The 20,856-nt window shown below is 33.9% G+C and overlaps 2 protein-coding genes across 3 annotated transcripts; both read right to left on the bottom strand.

Annotated features, from left to right (window-relative positions):
* Positions 1–693: 693 nt before the first annotated feature.
* Positions 694–9,278, bottom strand: LOC140965591 (uncharacterized). Of its 2 annotated transcripts, XR_012173115.1 has the most exons (15): positions 8,468–9,278; positions 8,228–8,314; positions 7,649–7,758; positions 7,370–7,420; positions 6,573–6,744; positions 5,207–5,515; positions 4,654–4,857; positions 3,965–4,450; positions 3,651–3,851; positions 3,106–3,294; positions 2,669–2,832; positions 2,084–2,236; positions 1,923–2,001; positions 916–1,561; positions 694–777 (listed from the first exon to the last, which is right to left on the bottom strand). XR_012173115.1 is itself a non-coding variant. In XM_073425692.1 (14 exons), exons 1-14 carry the CDS (start codon positions 8,927–8,929, stop codon positions 1,118–1,120), a joined length of 3,111 nt encoding a protein of 1,036 aa, XP_073281793.1. In that variant the 5' UTR covers positions 8,930–9,278; the 3' UTR covers positions 878–1,117. The 2 variants fall into 2 exon arrangements, 1 of the variants encoding a protein (XP_073281793.1); XM_073425692.1 differs by lacking the exon at positions 694–777 and having other exon boundaries at positions 878–1,561.
* Positions 9,279–12,049: 2,771 nt separating this feature from the next.
* On the bottom strand, positions 12,050–20,043 carry LOC140965614 (mitogen-activated protein kinase homolog MMK2-like). Its single transcript, XM_073425732.1, has 6 exons — positions 19,603–20,043; positions 18,930–19,059; positions 13,986–14,123; positions 13,290–13,622; positions 12,883–13,066; positions 12,050–12,518 (listed from the first exon to the last, which is right to left on the bottom strand). The coding sequence occupies exons 1-6, from the start codon at positions 19,767–19,769 to the stop codon at positions 12,346–12,348; spliced, it is 1,125 nt and encodes a 374-aa protein (XP_073281833.1). The 5' UTR covers positions 19,770–20,043; the 3' UTR covers positions 12,050–12,345.
* Positions 20,044–20,856: the final 813 nt, after the last annotated feature.

Genomic DNA, 20,856 nt, shown 5'->3' on the forward strand with positions numbered 1-20,856 from the left:
AAATCCAACATGACAAACTCAACCAATATAAGTTCAAACGCATTGAAGACAAAATGAACATCGGATCATTTCTTTCTTTCGTCGTCCATGCGTTAACAAATCAAGTTCACAGCACACCCAATCAAGAACGACAAATCAACTGTAGATATCAAAGCTGAGTTCTCTGTAGAAAAGCTAGGGAAACTCCTCCCGGAATGTCCAAATGTCGTAACCTGTATTGACATGATACTTCTGTCTTTCCTCTCCCCCCCTCCCTCGCTCTTCCTCAAAGAAATTACGAAACATAAAAATAAAAATTATGAAAATAAATAGATTAAGGTAAAATGGATCTCGATCCTCCAATAACTCCAAAATAAGATTTAAAGTTGTCATTATATCGACATTCAACTTCCAATCTTTTTTGCACCAAAAAAAAAAATTTCTTGTTGAGTTCTAGTGAACTCACACAAATTTGGAACAGTAATTTTGTATAAAATTTCAATTATTTTTGTTTTTTTTATTAAAATAATATTTTTATTAAAAAGAAATTATCTATAGATCACATAATTATTTTATTTATACAAAATAATTAATTCAAATTTTAATATATAATTATAAGATTTAACAATATGATACAGAATGTGGTGCGATAAACTGAAAACGACCCTTAACATTTTGAAGTGATCATTTTTAATATTCAACATATTCATTTAAAAGCAAATTTATTACACTGAAGTCCCACTATACTAGCTGAATTTGATCATGAAATTGATCCAACATCATCTCCAAGAAAACAAACTAAATCTATGTTCAACTTTTAAGATCTCGAATACATATTAGACAACTTAAAATTCATATAAATTAAAATTAATTTGTGATTGATTTAATAAAAAAAAAATGAAAGATAAAGTAGATAATTATATATAGTGAAACAACCAAAGTTTTCACAGAGGAGTTAGCTCATTTACATAAACAACACTTCTGTCATCTACCCTTTACAATTCAATAACCAAGAAAAAAGAAATGAATTGGTATACAACTAAAAGACCTCAACAATCCACGGGATTTCAGACAAACAATTCCAGGCATCCATTTTTTTGTAGAAGTTGTAATCAAATGAAAAATAAAAAAGTTAGTGCTATCTCAAAGCCTCGGCTGCAAGAACCGTCGTGTTTGAATCCTCTATCGAAGGCTTCACATACTTTCCGATCACTTTCTGGTGGGTACGTTTCCGTATTCGTTGAATTTTATCTTTACTATGTTGCCTTTTCTTTTCTTTCTCTTTGTTTCTTAAACTCCTCTCCTTTTCATACATACCGTGCCAGAAAACTTCACCGGTTGAGGGCCACAGCCACCGTCTTCTTGGGTGGTCAGAATCAAACTCCTCGGCCAAGTCCTCATCCATGCTCTTGAGAGTGTTGAAATTGAACCATTTGACCCACATTCGACCCCTCCGGTTTTTCAGCATGTGTTGTTCTTGCATAACACCCGTCTCAGGGTTTATGTACACCATTTTTCTCGCACTATGGTATGCCCATACGTTAATCAGTAACTCGAGCAAACGAGAGTAACAATGCTTGTCCTGCAAATCAAGAGGGGTTAAGAGACGAGAATTTGACTTACCATATCTAATCTCATATTCGAAGCTGAATAGCAGATAACATTTTCTAACGATGATCAGGTCTCACAGATTTCGCGCATTTAGGATTAAAATTCCTTTTCGTCGTCTTTTAAAGGGGCACCTTACCTGTTAATTGTCTTATAGCATTAGGTCATGGCCATCCCACACGGTATATTACATATTCAATTATCCATAATATCGTTCCTGGACGAGTTTTCCCGTTATTTTGAGCATAAAAATATACATATAGGGGTCCGGCCAAACGCCTCACTCCTTTTTGATGGATCTAATAAAGACCAAAGCCATTGCATGGAAGAGTTACCTTGGATAAACTTAGATAACAATGACCAGTCTTCTGGTGCTCATCATAGAATTGTGCATCTAGCGCATCAACAAACATCCTGGATATGAAAATTTTCATATTAAGATCGTAGTTGCAACGAAAGAGGATAGCATTAACGAGGCTTGAGGAAAAGTTTAAACCTTGAAAACATAACAAACTCCAAGAAGGACTTGGTCGGTAAAGACCAGCAATGAGTGACAGCCCAGGTCCCATCTTCTGCTGGCATTGGGGGAAGAGAACTCGAGTTGTGCTTAACGCCATACATCTTTTTCAGAGCCTCAGAAAACGCGAACCTAAAAACTCAATAAAAAAATAAATCACGTATATAACATCCATCCAAAGAAAAAATGATATACTTTTAGCCTGTAAAATCGAGTGTTTGCAGTTATATCAAAACTAAAAGTGGTGGTAATATTTCAAAATAAATATATCGAACAACACAACAGCCCAAACAATACAGTTGGTTGCTCTGCCACATAGACAATTGGGGCACAATTGATGTGAACCAACAAAAACGTGGAATAGAAGTGATACAAACAAGATATCATGTTTCTGCTCAGATTCCTAGCCTTGTCAACATCCGTGCACCAGTAAACTAACCCAAAAATATTTAAGTGAAGAATGACGGTTTATCTACTCAGGACCTTGCAAAACAATCATGTTTTCCACTACCATATGGGGTGGGAATATTAACAAAATATGAGTAAAAGGGATTCAACTCTTACTGGCAATTCCCAGCATTTATGGCATCACAAAATGACCAGAAATCATGTTTCAATGGATTCATATGGTCCGAGACCATAGAGGCCCAGAAGTAAAGAGTGTCTCCATGTCTCCGGGATTCGATTGCATCCAACAATGATCTTTCAGCTGTCTTTGACAAAGATTTCTGCAAAATTTCCCATGTGAGAAACAAGCAACATTATTCAAGTTACATAACTCGTGTCCCCTTTAGTTTTCTAATTTGTTATGTATCATAAGCAAATAAATTAAATAATCAAACATCAGTGAAAAGGATTACAAGACTTTATGCATCCTCCCTTTATTTGGTCATCTTGAATATTTCCTTTCTATCAGTTACTAAAAAGGTGTATCAACTTGAGAAAGAACTAGGGATTGTATGACTAGATGGAGGTAAAGAAAGTAATCTCATCTCACATACCATTTTTGCTGTCGCTCTCCACGACTGAAATCCTATCCAAGCATTTTTATGTATTCTGTCAATCCGAATAGCAATTGCAAAAATGGCTCCATAGTCCCCCAATGCAGCTCGATAATAAACATTATTTAATAGAGGAAGACGCGAAGGTCCATCAATATCATCTGCTCCATGTCTTCGGCCTTTTGTAGACTGCAACAACCAAATTTATGGATTTTTGTCAGTCAAGTACCTTACAACATCAAAAGTTAGAGAATGGGAAAGATACACAAATCCCAAAAATTGGCTTCCTACGCGATGAATATTGGTGTGGAAAGAATCACATACGTACAGCCAAAATAAGGCCTGACTTCCAAAGTACATACACCAGAATTAGTAAAGAAGATTGCGGTACAAATAAAAGAAATAACTTGGAGAAAATGATAATTATAAGCATTTAAACAAAAGCTTCAATACACAAGTAAAATACAGGTTAAACAAGTTTAAAGGGAAAAATTCTTTAACCAACTTGTGGAAATTGGTTAAAGTCCCAGAAGTGCAGAACTCACCAGCCCCAGCCCTCTATACAGGGAAGTGCGGTGCAAAAAGGGCCAGGTTCCTTCACCGAAATAAGGCTCGTAAATACAGAGTGGTTGACCTGTCCTTTCAAGTTCTCCTTCATCTCTTTCATGCAATGTCCGGTCGACCCTTCTGGTGGTTCGGTATACTTCATCCCATGTTCCCCGAGGTTGATCAGTTCTATCCTTCAACTGCATAAATATAAAAATGAAATGAATTGCCACAAAATAAAAGTATAATAATAATTAATGTGTTTTCTTATTTTTAAGCTCATAAAAAGAGATTACAACCAAAAATAGCAAACCTCTTCATCCTCTCTTCTTTTTCTCATGTTGGCCATTTCGATATATTTATGCTCTTCCCAGATGCTATACAAGAATGTATCGTTTGTTGTAACAGAAGCCATCATGTTCTCTTTGTGGGTATGATTGAATTGCTTCTCAATCTTGTCTAAAACTTCGTGTATTATACTGGTCTCATTTGGAGAATGGGTATCTGCAATAGATTCAAAATAATGCCACTGCCATTCAGCTTTCAGTTTAGCCGGAATATCTTCGGCAGCATGGGATACGGAAACTTCAGATGGGAGCACAAGAACTTTTTCCAAAAGTGAAGCATATCCTTCCACACATTCTGGGACCATCATGTTTTTAGCTGTTCGTTTACCAACTGATGCAGCACTTTGAGCTAGAAGAGAGAGTTTTCCATTTGAAACCATTTGAAACATAATCTGTGTCAGAACCTTTATATCCTCCTTTGGAAAAAGATAGCCATTCACCCTGTTGCTGACCTAGAGTTATACCCAATCGATTAGTAAGTCACTACGAAAGTAGAATAACAAGAGGCAATATATAATTCATAAAATTCCACCAAGCTTTTTAGAGTAGTAATTGAACACAGATTGCAACGAGAGATCATAATCAAGAAATGTCTCGACCTATTAATGAACAGTCAAAGTGGAGAACATACATAAAAAGATGCCAAAATACCTACATATTTACGGATCATTGACAGATCTGGGGCGATTATGGGCTTCTCAAAAGACATGGCTTTTAACAAAATCTCAGGAAAAGACTGCTCTTCACGAAAGGATCCATAGATCACAAGATCGGCATCACTTATTATGTTGTCTATTTCTTGATTAATAGAAACATGCTTCACTGTGTCCTTTGGATATCTCAAGCTTAGAGCAATGGTCTGCGGAAACACATTGATGAAGAAGGTAAGAAACAGAATAATGCGCACCCTGCACTTCACACTATCTGCACAGTTACTTTTGTGCCCTTATAAAAAATAAATAACAAATAGAGCATTAAGAATCTATTTCTTTTAGAAAAAATATTGTAGGATATTTCGATGATATAATCCACACATTTTCATATGCTCTTTCATCAAACCACTAGCATTGATAAAATTTCAGTTTAAGAAAGGTTATCCGTGCCAAACATGATGAGAATGGTGGAGCAGAAATCAAATCTGTACAGTCTCAATAGTGCTAGTCTGATATATATCATGTGCACTTCAAATTGGGGATAAAACGTTCTACCTCCACCGCACTACTGAAGTTATTGGAGGAATCCCCAGCCAGGATGATGATTTTAATACGAGAACCATAATCGTTAAATTCTGAAAGAACTGGAAATAAAGCCTGTAAAACAAGTGCATGTTCCAGCCATAGACCCCCATACAGTAACTGAGTTCCCACAACGGCAACAACAAAATCATCAGCTTCATACCCCATCATCAGGCGTGGACTTACTTTAGAGGACACCATTGGCTTATCGGCTTTCCAGGGTTCTGCAGGAGAACCAGGAATGACATAGAAGTTTCCAGGATCACATACCGAATATGCCACCTAAATCGAGTATGTTAAAGAACGGTCAGGATGGCTCTACTGAACATTTCGATAGAGTAAAAACTTTAAAATACATATATTTAAACGGAAATGGGAACTATTCTCACAATCCAAATGACAGCTGCTTTAAAGTTTAAATGTTTTAGATAAATACAGAAAAGAATACTCCAATATCTTCAGAAATTAAGGAGGGACTTATACTAAGGTCCTTGAAACTTTTAAAGAGGTCCTTTTCTTGGCTGATGACCAGTAAATAAAACTAATACCCTTAAAAAGGTAATGATGCAAAATAAAAAGCAAGGACGAGCATAGGAGTAGTGCACCTTTACACAAATAGTCAACCAGTGCACTGCCTCGCATTTTTGGTTTGGAAAACAAGAGAAATTCTTTTTCCTTTACATACGTTTAGCTACTATCGTTTATATTTTTATAAATTTATTTTGGGCTTTAACAAATCAGGTTCTGATATTCAAATTGTGTACTGAAATACAGAATGGAAATCTTAAAAAAAAAAAAACTTATTCATTTCGTAAAAATAGTTCAAACCCATGGTCAAAATATTGTGGTTTTTTGAAAGAGAAATATGACATGGAGGTTCAGAGAAAAAGGAAGGGAAAACAGTATAGAGAAGAAGAAACGAAGATGAAAATAAAGGAAAAGGTTCAAAAACACTCTGTTACTGAAAGAGAACTTTGAATTTTTTTCACATGTGCAGGAAGGGACATAAACAACTTTCAATCCTTTGATTTTTAATATTTTTTCTTTTTGTGTATGGTTTCATTTGTTTAAGCAAACCAATGGGTAAATAGTGTCTCTTCCACTCAATATTTTATATTTCCGCCCTTGTTAACATGACAGATTCCAAATTCTCAAAAATTAAAACCATTGTAAATCCAAATCTTTTTATCCAATAGCAACTCAACTATCTTTCAGACTAGGAAGGGAGGAACGGAGAAGTTTTTACTATTTGATTAATTGAATTCGGATGAACAATATGCTTACAAGCATGTGAAACTATGATGAATAAAATTGCATTGAGAAGAAAATCAGTGCATACTGGCAAAACATAATTTGGGAAGATAACGACGGTGGGTCGGCGGAATACTTTTTTCCAATTATCAACCAACTCGCTCTGGCCACTAGCAAAGTACTGTCTCAACCGAGCAGCAAGTGTTTGTTCATGGATAGTCCATATGAGAGGTACATTTCTAAAAGGTTCCTGCATAAGACTGTTAAGTAAAAGTAAAATCTTTCATTTTAATGGAAAAGGGATATTGTGAACAGCTAAAGGTAAGCTATTATACATGGTAAAAATAAAGGAAAGAAGACGATGGTAAAAATAAAGGAAAGAAGACGAGCAATTGTCGACAAGATTAGATTTTGTAAACATGGGATATAGTCTAATATGTAGATTCTCTGGACATCATAAAAAAAACCACATTGAGAGACACCAGGTAGTCGATGATTTTTATTGTATGTTTGTATGTGTGTCGTGGGAAGGGAGAGAGAGAGATTTGAAGATTAACAGAGAGACTGATGGGGTTCATTCTTGCTGTTTCTCAGTCTTATTTTATCTCTGTGTAACAAAAACCACAAGTCTCCAAAAAATGCTAATAGGCGCATTTATAACCAACAAGTTCGTGAAATATATTATGTGTGCAATAAAGAAAATCATATATGGATAATCTTATTATTCTTTCGAGTTGAATGGTGAATTGATCAAAATATTCAGCGACACAAACATTATTTAACTAGAGGCAAGAATGTTCAGCTACATCACAAAATAAATGCAAAGGTAATGAATCGTGAATTATATTATTTGGGGGGTTGTCTAAATGAAGTGATGGTGCTCACCAAGATAAAACAGAGACAGCTTTCAGAGAATTCACAAGTACCCCATCATAGCTGCAAAGCAGTAGAAAAAAATCAGACTATATATCATCCCACAGTTTCCCTTGTTCTTTAAAACAACTTTTTTGTTCTTTCTTGGGAGTATCATCATAAAGATACATAGGCCCGAACAAATATCAGTTCCATTGGCGACTAAATATTTGATACTCAGCCATTTTAACAAATGAAATACAAAATTGATATGAAATGCATCTATCTTAAAATCAAGAATGCAGTGCATACTTCAGCCAATCTATACTAAACTTCGCATTCTCATCTGTCGCGATGACACTGAGAGGAAGTCCTTGGTCTCTCCAAATAGCATGTACAGGACCATCTTCTAGTGAGAATACCTGAAAATACCAAATATAAATAAATCCAAGCCAAATTACATTACCTTCGAGTTCTAAACACCATCACTTGCTAAAATTCTAGAGAAATGTGCATAAAATTGTGACAAATTTTCTTTGAGCCTTCAAGAATAATACTACTATTGAGCACAGCAAAATTTAGCTAAACACTTGAATCAATGACAATGCACAACTTTGAAAACTGTTACATGTCACTATATGTACATTTGTCCTCCGCTCATACAATTGGCATGCAAACATGTTGGTCATCTGCAGTCCATCTTCCTCATAAAACACTTAATTTTGAATAATAACCACAGTCAAATTCATAATAATACAGTACCAAAATAAAAGAAAAAAGCGAGACAATCAGAAACTACAAGACAAAATTCTCAAAAGCTCAACCAGAACCAAGAACTGTCCTCTCTCCTCTCCTTGAATGAATTGCAAGAATAACAGAGTCGAAAATCACCTCAATTTCATATCCGATCTCCCGCAACGCAGTAGCAACAGTGACCATTAGAATCTGATATGGATCGACCGACAGATCTGCAAAAACCTACGAACACAAATCAAGACACCCAATTAGTAATGCTGCTCCCACCATAAGCTATATTACTGCTAATAAGCAGATACTATGAAGTTATTCAGCAAATCCTATGTGAAATCAGACTCAAAACAAACAAAAAATTTAGAATAATAAAATGTTTACCAACGCAAGCTTCGGCTTTCTGTATCCGTATCTCGTAACCTTTCTTGAAGCAACAGTCCGGTTGACTTCATTGACTTCCTTCTGAAACTTGGCGACGATTCTTGATGGTTCAAATATTATATCTTCACCAAAATCCAACTCTTTCAAAAACGAAAAGTCCCCATAACTCACACCCCCATTCTGCCTAAACAAACCATGGATTTTATGAGACTTTTCAACCTCCGTTATAGAGCCAGGCAAGAAGAACATCTGGAATAGGAACACGACAAAGAAAAAAACAGCAACTGTGCAAATCCACAGTAGATAGTCAATCTTCTTGAAAAGCACAAGTCTTGCAAATCTTGATCTGGGCCTGTGCCCCAAAAATCCATTGCTCTGAACATGATTGATGCCCCTTCCAGATGAAGAACGCACGAAATGCTGATCCCTCTTCAATGGCAGTCCACTTTCAAGTGAACCCATTTACACTCCCATCAAGAAAGCGATAAAATTTCAATCTTTACAAAAACAATAGCAATATGAACATTTATCCTACTACGCAAAGAAAAAGGACTTCTCTTTCAGGAAAATAGTAAAGGGAATTAAAATACGATACATATAATAATCCAAATGGTTTAAAAACAAAACTTGTATAGATCACTAAAGTCAAACACTATTAAATTTTTGTTATTTCTCTATTAAATATAAATATTTTTATAGTACTACAGAATTGAAGAAAATGCTTGCGGGGTTTCTTGGTAGAGAGAAACAGACAGCTAAGGAGATGAGAAAGAAGGCGAAAAGATTGAATTGAGGGCATGCGGTCTGCCGCACTGACGTGGCAATGGTCGTCATTTATTGTCACAGCACATTCACGCGCAGTCTTAATGAATCCAAAGATTTTTAAATAATGTTTTAAATAATTATTAAGAGCTGAATTGTTATTTGGTTTACATAAAATTAATTTTAGTTTACTTATATATAAAAAGGCAAAAAAATATGTGAGACGGTGTCACGGATCGTATTTTGTGAGACGGAGTTTTTATTTGGGTCATCCATGAAAAGTATTACTTTTTATGGTAAGAGTATTACTTTTTATTGTGAATATCGGTTGAGTTTACCTGTCTCACATATAAAGATTCGTGAAATCGTCTCACAAGAGACCTACTCATATAAAAAATATTTTAATATACTAACTATTTACAAATTAATAAATTATTAAATAGTTTAATTAATACATAATTCAATTAAAAATTAAGTTTTCCTTTCACTTAAATTGATTTAAGCCCAATTATTCTTATTTATTCCGATAACCAAAAATTTATTCACTTGATTTAGGTATCGTTGATAAATTTCGTGACTTTAATGCATGTATTTTAATTTAAACATGGATAAAAAAAGTTATTTTTCTTATTATTTTTATCGATATACCAAAATATATTTTAGTTGCGTACTAATGTTTATAATTATTTATTTAGTTCTAATTTATTAATATATAATTTAATTGAGAAAAAATATCATTTTATTATATATTTATAAATATTTTTTTAAATATATTATATTTAATAATATAATTATCAATTGATAAATATTTGTTTAATTAATAATTTAGATAGCGTCTTATTGAATTTTTTTTCCTTAGGTCGGAATGCTCGACGCGTTATTTCGTTATCTTTTAAGAGTTATATATGTATATTATATATGATTTTCGAAATCAATGTGTTTAAAATAATAAAAAAAAATGAAAAATAAGTTAATAAAATAAAATAGAAAATAAAAATGTGAATTTTATTGAATTTAATAAAAGTAATTGGACTTCTAAGCAATTTATGTTAAGGTTCTCTCGTGAGACGGTCGAGCCGATTTATACTGAAAGCGAAAATTAATGCTTTGGTATAAAAATTATATTTTTCATGGATCGAAATTGATAAGATATTTATGTCACAAAATTGATATGTAAGACAGTCTCGTAAAAGTTTTTATTAAATGTTTTGACTCCTTGTACATATTAATATAGTAAATTGATATTATTTTGGTTTGAAACTGACGATTTTGATTCCAATAAAAACTGAAACCATGATTAGACTACCTAGATCTTATTCCGTACTTTGGCAGTTGGTTTTTTTTTTTTTTAAATTACTATTTGAATTGAAATTTATTCTTCTAAACTTTAAATGTCAGAAAATAAAACTACAACTTATTAGATAATCAAATTAATTAAATTTATTATTTAAAATATAATGAATATTATTTAAAATCGACTATTAAATAAATATATTACAAAATACTATAAATATTTAATTTTTATTGAAAAATAAATAAAGATTGGGTAAATTTTAGTTGAGTATGTATCTTGTGAGACGGTCTTGCGAATCTTTTAAATAAATTTGTATCACTAATTTTATAGTTTACATGATAAATATTTGCGATATTAACAATAAAATTATGGTAATAAATAATAAATGAGGTGCAAAAGACTTCTACAAGACAAAGCGTTGACACACATATGCTCTAACTGCTTGGAAAGAGGCCACATAAAATCTACTTGCACAAATCCTACTCATAAAAGGTCTAAGTGGAATCACAATAAGGTGATGTTCGTTGATACTCGTATAAATATATTAACAAGTTTTGTTATCATCAAAATCAAGATTGTTAATAGCTATATTTGGAAATTTTTCGCCAAAAGTAATATGTTATAAAAGGATTATTTATCGTTATTAATGCATTAACCAACCACACTAAATATTTGAAAACAAATAGGAAATTTAAAAAAAAACTCAATCTTTTTTCGATTTCTGTTTTGAAATTCAAATTTGAATATGTTGTCCCTTGAAAATATAAACTATATTTAAGTGTTTGTATTGATTATATCATTTTATTTATCGGTTATGATTTTGAGTTTTGTATTAATTTTATATATTTAGTTATCGTTACTCTACGATATATTAAATAAAATATAATTTTTTTTATATAATATTATGTTTAACAACATATTAAAAGACTTCTTCGTGAATTTTTGGTATATCAAGTGTCCGTAAATTACTATCATTATTATTATATGTATGTTAAATTTAATATAAATATTTTTTTAATATGTTTTCAAAATAATTAAAATTTTTAATCAAAATTTATTCATTGACAAAGTGTGTTCCCTGAGATAAGTTATGATGTACTTGGTAAGCCAAGGAGGGGGGAGGGGGGGGGGGGACGTTTGTATCTCAACCACGGCTGAGACGGATAAAGAAGCATACAGGTTACTGGCTTTAATGGGTATGCCCTTAAGAGAAGGTAGTGGCTCAGCTCCCGAGGTACGAAAGAAGAAGCTCAAGTCTCATAATTTCAACTCAAAAGCAAAATCGAAACAAAGAACCCAAAAGTTAACTGAGCTCGTGTACCATTTATTCCATGGCTTTCTTTGGCTTTATTGTATAATGAAAGTTGCTCATGCACCGGCTAATCTCATGTACTTCGGTAATTGGTTGACTCTTGAATGATTTTTTTTCACGATGTCAAGATTTCTTTATTTGAGAATCTGAAAACTGGGAACTTTCAGTAGATATGAAACAAAAACAGTAAATGTATGAAGTGTGCAAAATCAACGAAAAGAAATCTTGAGTTTATCACGCAAAATTTACAAGTGACACCAATTTATAGCAACAAATCCTTCTGGACAGCAGAAACATTTAGTACAGCTCTTTGAACAACATTCACGGCAAAGATAACAAGGAGAACTATAATTCTTGCATCTTAATTACAGACTTAACATCGTACAAGGGTAACAAACGTATCTCACCAGTTCAGTAAAGTTATTTCTCATTTCCATTGGGGGTCCAAAGTAGATTTCTACATATGTCAAGAGTGATTCAGAGACGGGCTACATTGCATAATCGCTTCCCTCAATGAGTTGGGTCGGGATTGAATTTCACAGATTCTCTCCAAATGAGTTCCTTAATGTTCTCTTCAGTGAAAGATGGCCGCTCAAAGTCGAAAACAAAAGGCCTAGGGCAAACAGGCTCCTCGTTGATATCATGAAGAGGCGCCAAGTACGGGTGACAGAGTGCCTCATCAACTGCGAGTAGCATACCAATAACACGTAAAGCCACCAAAGTTTAACTAAATTTGTTATTAAACTTTGAGTTTCTGCTTTTCAATGAAAAAATATAAAAGAATCATTCAGACAAGGTTGTTGAAGTAAAGAGCCATGTGGAAGTTCCATGATTGAGGCATATTTCATATCACCCACCTTTCAGATGACTCCAAAGTCGTGCCTTGATAGAGATGAAGGATTTAGATAGTTCAAGTATTAGGATCCAAAATCATGGTCAATACCACAACATTATAACCATTTGCGCAGGGCTTAGCTAAAGGTTGCAAATGTAACTTTAGATCACTATTTACTAAAAAAAAAAAACAACTTTAAAAGGCATACATACCTGTAATACGCCTGCTTGGGTCAAAAACTAGCATTTTTTCTAATAAATCCAGAGCCCCCGGAGAAGTGTTAGGAAATCTAGCAGAAAATTGTTGCCTCGGGTATTGCGGGAGCAGTCTCACATATCTTCTGGCATTGTCACTCCTAAGAAATCCGAGACTAGCATCATCCGGAGAGCCAATGAGCTATTGCGATTACGAAAACATAATGAGCAACCGCAAGAAGAAACTAACATCAGTTTGTTAATACATTACAAAAAACCATATGAAAACGAACAAGAAGAAACCAAATCAGTTTGTTTTAATATACTAAAGCTTTCAAGAAAACCCGAATGCCCAAGATAAAATTCAAATAAGCCAAAAAAAAAATTTATAATACATCTGGTATCATTTTTTCATAAGAAAATACCTCTGTGATAAGTGTCAACTGATGTACATAATCTCTGCCAGGAAAAAGAGGCTGTCTTGTCATGATTTCGCCAAGTATGCAACCTACAGACCATATATCAATTGCTGCGGTGTATTCTGAACAATTTAGAAGCAGTTCTGGTGCGCGGTACCAGCGAGTAACAACATACTCCGTCATGAAATCGGTTTCAGATGTCGTCCTTGCAAGCCCAAAATCTCCAATTTTCAAATCACAATTGGCATTGAGGAGCAAATTACTTGGTTTCAGATCACGGTGCAACACACCAGCAGAATGAATATATTTGAGTCCTCGCAGAATTTGGTAGAGAAAGTACTGCAAATTTGGATGAAAATTAAGAAGTCTAAAGCATTACAAAGATAAGTTCAATTAAAAGTGAATTAAAATATATCTTTTATAAGCACACCAACTAAATTTTCTTTTACAGTGTAGCTAGTAGCTCCCATTTAGTTTCTACAGTGATGCCTTTGCTTTCATATTTAACGAAGTGGTCAAAGAAGAAAAGATCCATGCGAAGTAGAAGATCGCGCTCGGTAATGTAAAAGCAACTCATAAGGAGAGTCTAAATAAAATTTTTTGCTTTAAATTATAACACGGAGAAATGACGTGTTCGCAATGTTCTATCACTATGACACCCGAAAAGGAAATTCTGTATGCCACAAGAAAATGAGGTCTAACCCGACAATGATCATCAGCCAATTGCTGGTTGGACCGAATAATTTGATGAAGATCAATGTCCATTAGTTCATTAACCATGTAGACATCATTGAAGTTCTCCTTTTGTGGCGGTCGTATGATATCTTTAAGTGCAATAACCTGTTTGAGCAGAATGCAAAACCGAAAATTAAGGTAATTGTTTAACTAAAGATTGTTTAAAATATTCCAGGCCGCAGAAAATGAAAATAGGCATTAATAGGACATTGTTTTGATGGCATTAGTATGCCACGTAAATTCATGTACGCATGGATAAGGAGAAACAAAATTCGGACAAACTGACCACTCGAGTAAACTGATTTAATTCGGTTTGTTAAGAAATAAAGACACTCATTTTTAAAAGTTTCCATTTAATAAGGTCCCATTTCAATACTTTTGTTTTAAAAAAAGGAGAACAAACCAAATCCACTGATTTTCCTAAGAGGCTTATTTTGAGTGGGGTTTTTTGGTTCTTAAATTTAACTTTTGGCTCATGCCCCACCCCCCTTTTTTGTCTATGGCATTTATCTCATTATCAAGCATTCCAATTTTAACCAGCTCACAAGATGATCTTTGGCTTTCATCATCAAGTCACATTCATTCTATTTCCACTGTCACTTTTAATGTTCCAGCTCTTTTATTTTTCAAATTTATCTTGGTTAATTGATAGAATAGCCGAATCTAAATTGGTTTTGTTATATTACAATTTTAATTCGGTTTTATGCTGTTTAGCTTGGTCGAAAACAATATCGACTTGAACATGCACCCCCAAGCATGGACAAGATCAAATTATGGATGTAAGAGACTATCCAAGCATGACAAGAGAGAATCCTCAGCATTTTTTCCTTGCCATCTTACTCCTTTCTTCCTCTACCTCTTCTTTTTTTCTTTTGAGGGTCTGGTGCTAGTGTGTCTATTGTGTAGTGTAGACTGTGTAGTGATATCTTATGATATGCAGCGATGTACTAAGGAACATTGGAATTTTTTTACCTCTCTGCTCGGTTATCTATCCATTTCATTATTTGAATAACAATCATTACTTTCAAATGGGCATGTTTACGTATCTCAGTTTATCAACAGGAGACAGTCACATATACTCCGGTAACAGTAACAGCATAAAAGTTAAAATTTAAAATGAAAATAATTGGATTTAATAATTTTACCAAAAAAACAGCTTGGAAAATGAAAGAAGTTGAAAAAATTACAGACTAATCTATTTTCATGCTAAAATAGAAGACATTGCACAAGAGAATGTCAGTCACTCGATAAGAACACCATAGCAATATATCTAAGAGGGTGGCAAAAGGTTCTTTGGTCAGCTGTCAATTGACAACGAGATATGCCAACTAATGTGCAGAAATCTGACCACCTGAAACCATTGAATTTGAATAAAGTAGGCCTAACTGAAGTAAGATGAGCATAATAAAAAAAATGTAAAGAAAGCAATGTGATTCGAATTGTTTTTTTCTAGATTGTCGAAGGATAAACAGAATTATTATAAAGTAGCAGAACCAGTTTTTGTATGTACTTTTTATTCTATTAGAGCTTCCCATTTCAAAAACAAATGATTCTTACCCCACAAGTCTCCAAACAATAAAGAAGTTATATTTGAAATCACAAATTCACAATAATTTTTTGAGATCACAGACACCAAATAAAAAGACAAGTTTTTCCCGTAAAACTAAATAACCAAATGTTCTTTGGCCAGTCTATCAAATGAAAAGAAAACGCCTCCTTGTCATTATTGTTCCAAATTAGTGTAGATTCTTGCACTTTGAAGTGAAAAATAAATGACTCTGGATATATGTGTACACATCCTAAAACTCTCCATGATTTCCAAATTCCATCTAATATAAGCAGTTCCTGATTTTATCTTGTTTAATAACTGTTAGAGATTTTTCAAAAAAGGGAAAAAAGGCTCCGATTGTGTGATTATTAGCTACAAAAATAGAGTAGGTCAATAAACCCCTTCATTAATTCATGGGATTTTAATTTCTAAGGGAATTGGTTGTTTGTACTCTTTGTATATATTGTAGGTTTTTTTTTTTTTTTTATCTGAAATCAAGAAGAAAGAAACATAGAAAACCACATTTCTATCTTTATTATATGTTCTACACTACCAGATCCGTACTCTTCACCGGAGAATTTAATGATAACTTGAACAATGTTAAGTTTTTATCCCTACCTCTCATGAAAATCCCTCAAGTTGCGCTTGGACTAGTGGATTTGATTTGGATGGAAGAATTTGATTTCGGGAAGAATTTGAAAGATGAATTTCAAATGATACTCATCTCAGATGTATTTGAAATCCACCAAAAATAATACTGAAATTCCATAAATTGACATGAAGTGGATTTGAAATTCACTTTATTTTCATTCATCAGATCAAGTCAAGTAATTCGAAATCTATCAATCCAAACACCACCTCGATATACACAAACTGAATGAGAACGATTATGGGAGTTCTACCAATCGGTTCCACAAGTGAGTGAGGACAGATAAGATTAGGGCGTTAACGAATTGAGCCAACAAGAAAAATTAGTACCTGGGTGCTAACTCAGATTTTGAGAACATTTCGCAGCTTTGAAATACTCCGAAACACTGAGGTACAAAATCTGTTACCAAGGATTTTACTACTCCATTGGAGTTATGGAAAGAAATAGATTTATTCCATAAAATCACATGGAGACACCCTGAACGGGACCATGTCCAACAAAATGTTGGAGAAATGTCGGATATTCAATTTTTGTCAAGGTTGAAATATGAACTTGATGCAGTTGGAGGACGTATACTCGGTACAAAACTTGAGCCCAAGTTGAAAAATGTATTTTCCAAAGCCGGCATGAAGAAAGTAGGGAGTACTGTCATTACTTTCACAAAACATGGCAATGGAGTTAGCAACATAGGGGTCTGCTTCAGCTAGTCCAGATGTGAAAGCAACAATTCCAAGTCTCAAACATAGAAATATACATAATTATGGTGTGAATGATGTAAGAAGACAAATCACACAATAGATAAAAGTTGGGAAATCCATGGTCAAGAGCTCAGATTCGAAGCTACGAAGTCAAATATGAAAAAATAAAAATAAAAACAGGATAGGAATACAAATTGTGCTAGTCCTCGAGCATTTGCAATTGAATGAATGGAGGTTCCCGGAAATCGATGACACATCCGTCCACGGTTAAGGAGTCCGGTTGTCAAGTTCTACAGCATCAATAATTCACAAAGGTATTTTCCACTTCTATTTTGTAAAGGCCCCAACAAATGCATTGATCGTGGACACCGGAGGATCTGATCATATAACAAAATCTATACCTGGCCTATCAATTATAAACACTGTGAGTCTTTTAAGCAGTCAACGTTGATTGCATGTGTAGATGAGATGGTAGTCACACGCGACCATATCCAAGTTTGGTGATCTTAAGACACTCAAATTGAAATCATCATTAACCATTTGAAATCCAAATCTATCAAATCCTTCCATCAACATTAAGGAATTTCCATGTCACATAAAACGAACACTCAACTTACTTAAGGAGACATTGGAAGCTTGGATGTAAACTAGCTTTTATGCTATTAGAACGGCATTGGGAGCAAGAGATAGCTAAGGAAGGTCTCTATTTGGAATATTGAATGCTATCAAAGCTTGATAGGAAAAAATTGATTTCTGCCAATTTATGCATGCCCCGACAAAGAGGCATATAGATGCGAAAAATCAAATTCATAAACGCTATGTTGGTTCTATCAAATCCTTCCATCCACATTAAGGAATTTCCATCTCACATAAAATGAACACCCAACTTACTTAAGGAGACCTTGGAAGCTTGGATGCAAACTAGCTTCTATGCTATTAGAACGGCATTGTGAGCAAGAGATAGCTGATGAAGGTCTCTATTGGAATACTGAACGCTATCAACACTTGATAGGGAAAAATTGATTTCTGCCAATTTATGCATGCCCCTACAAAGAGGCATATAGATGCGAAAAATCAAATTCTGAGATTATAAATGATATGTTGGTGTGATTTCTTGTTCAAAAAATTGGAGCTAGAGAAGTAGTTGGTTTCTTAGAGGAAGATTTGGCAGGCGAAGTTGAAGATGGTAGTAAGTCTACTATTACCCCACAGGTCCAGAAGATTCGGTGACTTGGAGAAGCCAAAAGCACTATGTCGTTGCACGAAACATCGTCGACGCCAAGTATATGTCAATAGCCCAAAGTACAAATGAACTCATTTGGATATGTGGCAGACTTGAAACTTTCTGCTATCTGGATCTATCAGGTAGTTGAGCGACAACCAATCAGCTGTCAATGTAGCTCACAAGCCAATTCAGCATGATCACATAAAGCACGTAAAGATCAACAAAAGCATCATTAAGAGCAAGATAGAAATGGGACTATTGCACTCTCTTACATTTCTACGAAATCACTGAAGCACATCTTCTCATTAAGTACCTTCGACATTAAGCTCTTCGAAAACCTGGTTTTGATCTTTACACTTGAAAGCTAAGAATATTCACAAGATTGGAGGGTCTTGTAGGCAATCAAAATAAAAAAGGCACTGATCGTGGGATTAGAATATTACTTGTGATTATCCTTAATGATATTCCATTAGCATACATCAATAGATCTAATAATTCTCTTGCTTCATTCATGGGATTTTACTTACTTCAAGTAGGGGACTGGTTCTTTGTATTTGTTATGTAGGCTACATAACTTTTTGACCTAACAAGAACAAATCACATTTTTAAGTTTTCATGTCTAATAAATTCCAGGGAAATTTGCACAGCACGTGACTAAAACAAGTTATTGAAATATTTACGAAAAAAAACACTTGTAAATTCATTCAAGAGAATGGAAGCACTGCCAAGACCCAAGCAAGATAAAAAAGCTCTATCAAGATTTAATTCTGTAGGCTGGTAGGATAATTACATTGTCATGATCCATGTGGCTCAGAAGTTTAATTTCCCGAAGGGTCCTTTTCGCATCGATTATGTTGTCAAATGCATTGCCAATCTTCTTAATGGCCACCTCTTCACGTGTCTCCGAGTTCACAGCAGCACTGAAGCAGATGAAATATCACATTTTCCTTCATGCTTATAATGAACGGGAAATAGAAGTAAAACAGATAGCAATAGCAACACATCACATGTTATGACATGCTAACCAGTGCTCGAATCCAACCCCCATAATCACAAGTGACCAAAAATATTTAGATATTTTATTCAAAAATACTAAATTGAAAGCAACAATGATAACAAAATCAGATTTTCTTCCATAATTTTTGCACCTCCGGATGCAGGGGACGATGTTCTAGTAGCCTTTTTCACACACACTAGCAAACACCGAGAGGGAGAAAAATGAGAAATAACTCAAAATTCCCAAATTCAGTATCCTGAGTAAAAGAAACAGTTGTTCAAAATTCCCAAATTCAGTATCATGAAGAGCTGTAAGAAAATCAAACCTACAACCATCAAAACTCTTGGAATCAAAATTTATTCCAATCATCAACACCAAATCAATGTATTTCAGAAAACTAAAACATACAAAGCACAACAGATTAACTCGAGATCAAGAAAAAACAAATTATTTTCTTGATTCTTACCAAACAATGCCATAAGCCCCGCGACCCACAGGCCTGATCGGAACATACTTGCGGGAAACTTCAAAGAGATTCCCATACACATTGTACTGGACATATCTTCCGCCATGAGTGGGCACCCCTCTGATATTATGCCCACCATGATCACCAGCACCCGAACTTGACTCCATAGAAAGAAAAAATAACACGCAAGATCAAAAACCCAGTTCAAAGATTGAATCTTTGTACAAGTTCTTCTTTGGAGGTAGTGTCGGTGTCTGTGAAAACAGAAAGTGATCCCCTTACATCTCTGGGCCGTGTTATTCGGTGGAAAAATATAACTTTATTTCGATCTCTTTATAATTTCAGGTAGAGAAAGTGGCGTTGGCGTGTGAACTTTTGAACTGGAATAACTCGAGGTTACTCGTGAAATTAATTGACTCATTTGAAAGAGGTGGGATGGTAGGATGGTTCTATGAATCTGCAACCACACACTTGGCCTTGGCAAAGGTTGACTCATATCGATATTTATGGTCTTTGTTTTTTTATATGTTTAAATAATGTTTTGGTTTTATTTATTTAATTTGAGTGAATAATTTTTGTCTTTTGATTTTTATTAAATATTATTTTATATAAAATATTTTATTGCCCTAGAGAAAAATAGTTTTTGTAACTTTTTTTTTTCAATTGAGGGAGATGGATTATTTTAAAATTTGAGATTTTGTTGCAAAATTAAAATATTGATGTGAGACAAAAAAAAAGGTAATAATTACAGTTGACTTGCCCGTGAAAGAAGGCACCAAGCAAAATTGTCTAGATTTTAGTGTTAAAAGTTCAATAATTATGATTAATATTCTTTATAATTATGATTTTTTAAAAAAAAATTTGCAAAATGATCTTTGAATATACAGAAAAAACAAAGACTAAACAAAATTTAAAAATCAATCTTATATGGACACAAATTAACTTCAAAAACGATAATCTTCTTGAATATTAGGGAACAATGGAAAATTAGATTTAAAAAAACAAAAAGAATATACATATAATTGTTAAATTTAGAGGGAATGTACGTAAGATTGATAAATCTTTATAAAGTTAGTCGTATTTATTTATCTCATTGGATGCATACAGAAGTAAGTAACCCTTTTTTTTATTTGGATTTGGTGGACTAAAGGAACAGCCAAAATCTACGCAGAATTATGTTTCTAAAATAAGACCAATCTCTTGACCATGTCGGGTATTATTTTCGTGATGTAAGATTTGATGTACATATAACAT

Source organism: Primulina huaijiensis, unplaced genomic scaffold (genome assembly GCF_012295235.1).
Source record: "Primulina huaijiensis isolate GDHJ02 unplaced genomic scaffold, ASM1229523v2 scaffold11357, whole genome shotgun sequence".
Classification (NCBI taxonomy): Eukaryota; Viridiplantae; Streptophyta; class Magnoliopsida; order Lamiales; family Gesneriaceae; genus Primulina; species Primulina huaijiensis.

Coding starts and splice junctions, on each gene's coding strand:
- LOC140965591 (XM_073425692.1), bottom strand. CDS start 8,929: ATGGGTTCACTTGAAAGTGGACTGCCATTGAAGAGGGATCAGCATTTC. Junction 7,759..8,227: donor AGATCGGATATGAAATTGAG/GTGATTTTCGAC, acceptor TGGTATTTTCAG/GTATTCTCACTAGAAGATGG. Junction 2,002..2,083: donor GAGTTTGTTATGTTTTCAAG/GTTTAAACTTTT, acceptor TTTCATATCCAG/GATGTTTGTTGATGCGCTAG.
- LOC140965614 (XM_073425732.1), bottom strand. CDS start 19,769: ATGGAGTCAAGTTCGGGTGCTGGTGATCATGGTGGGCATAATATCAGA. Junction 19,060..19,602: donor GGGGCTTATGGCATTGTTTG/GTAAGAATCAAG, acceptor CATCTGCTTCAG/TGCTGCTGTGAACTCGGAGA. Junction 12,519..12,882: donor CCCAAGCAGGCGTATTACAG/GTATGTATGCCT, acceptor TGCTACTCGCAG/TTGATGAGGCACTCTGTCAC.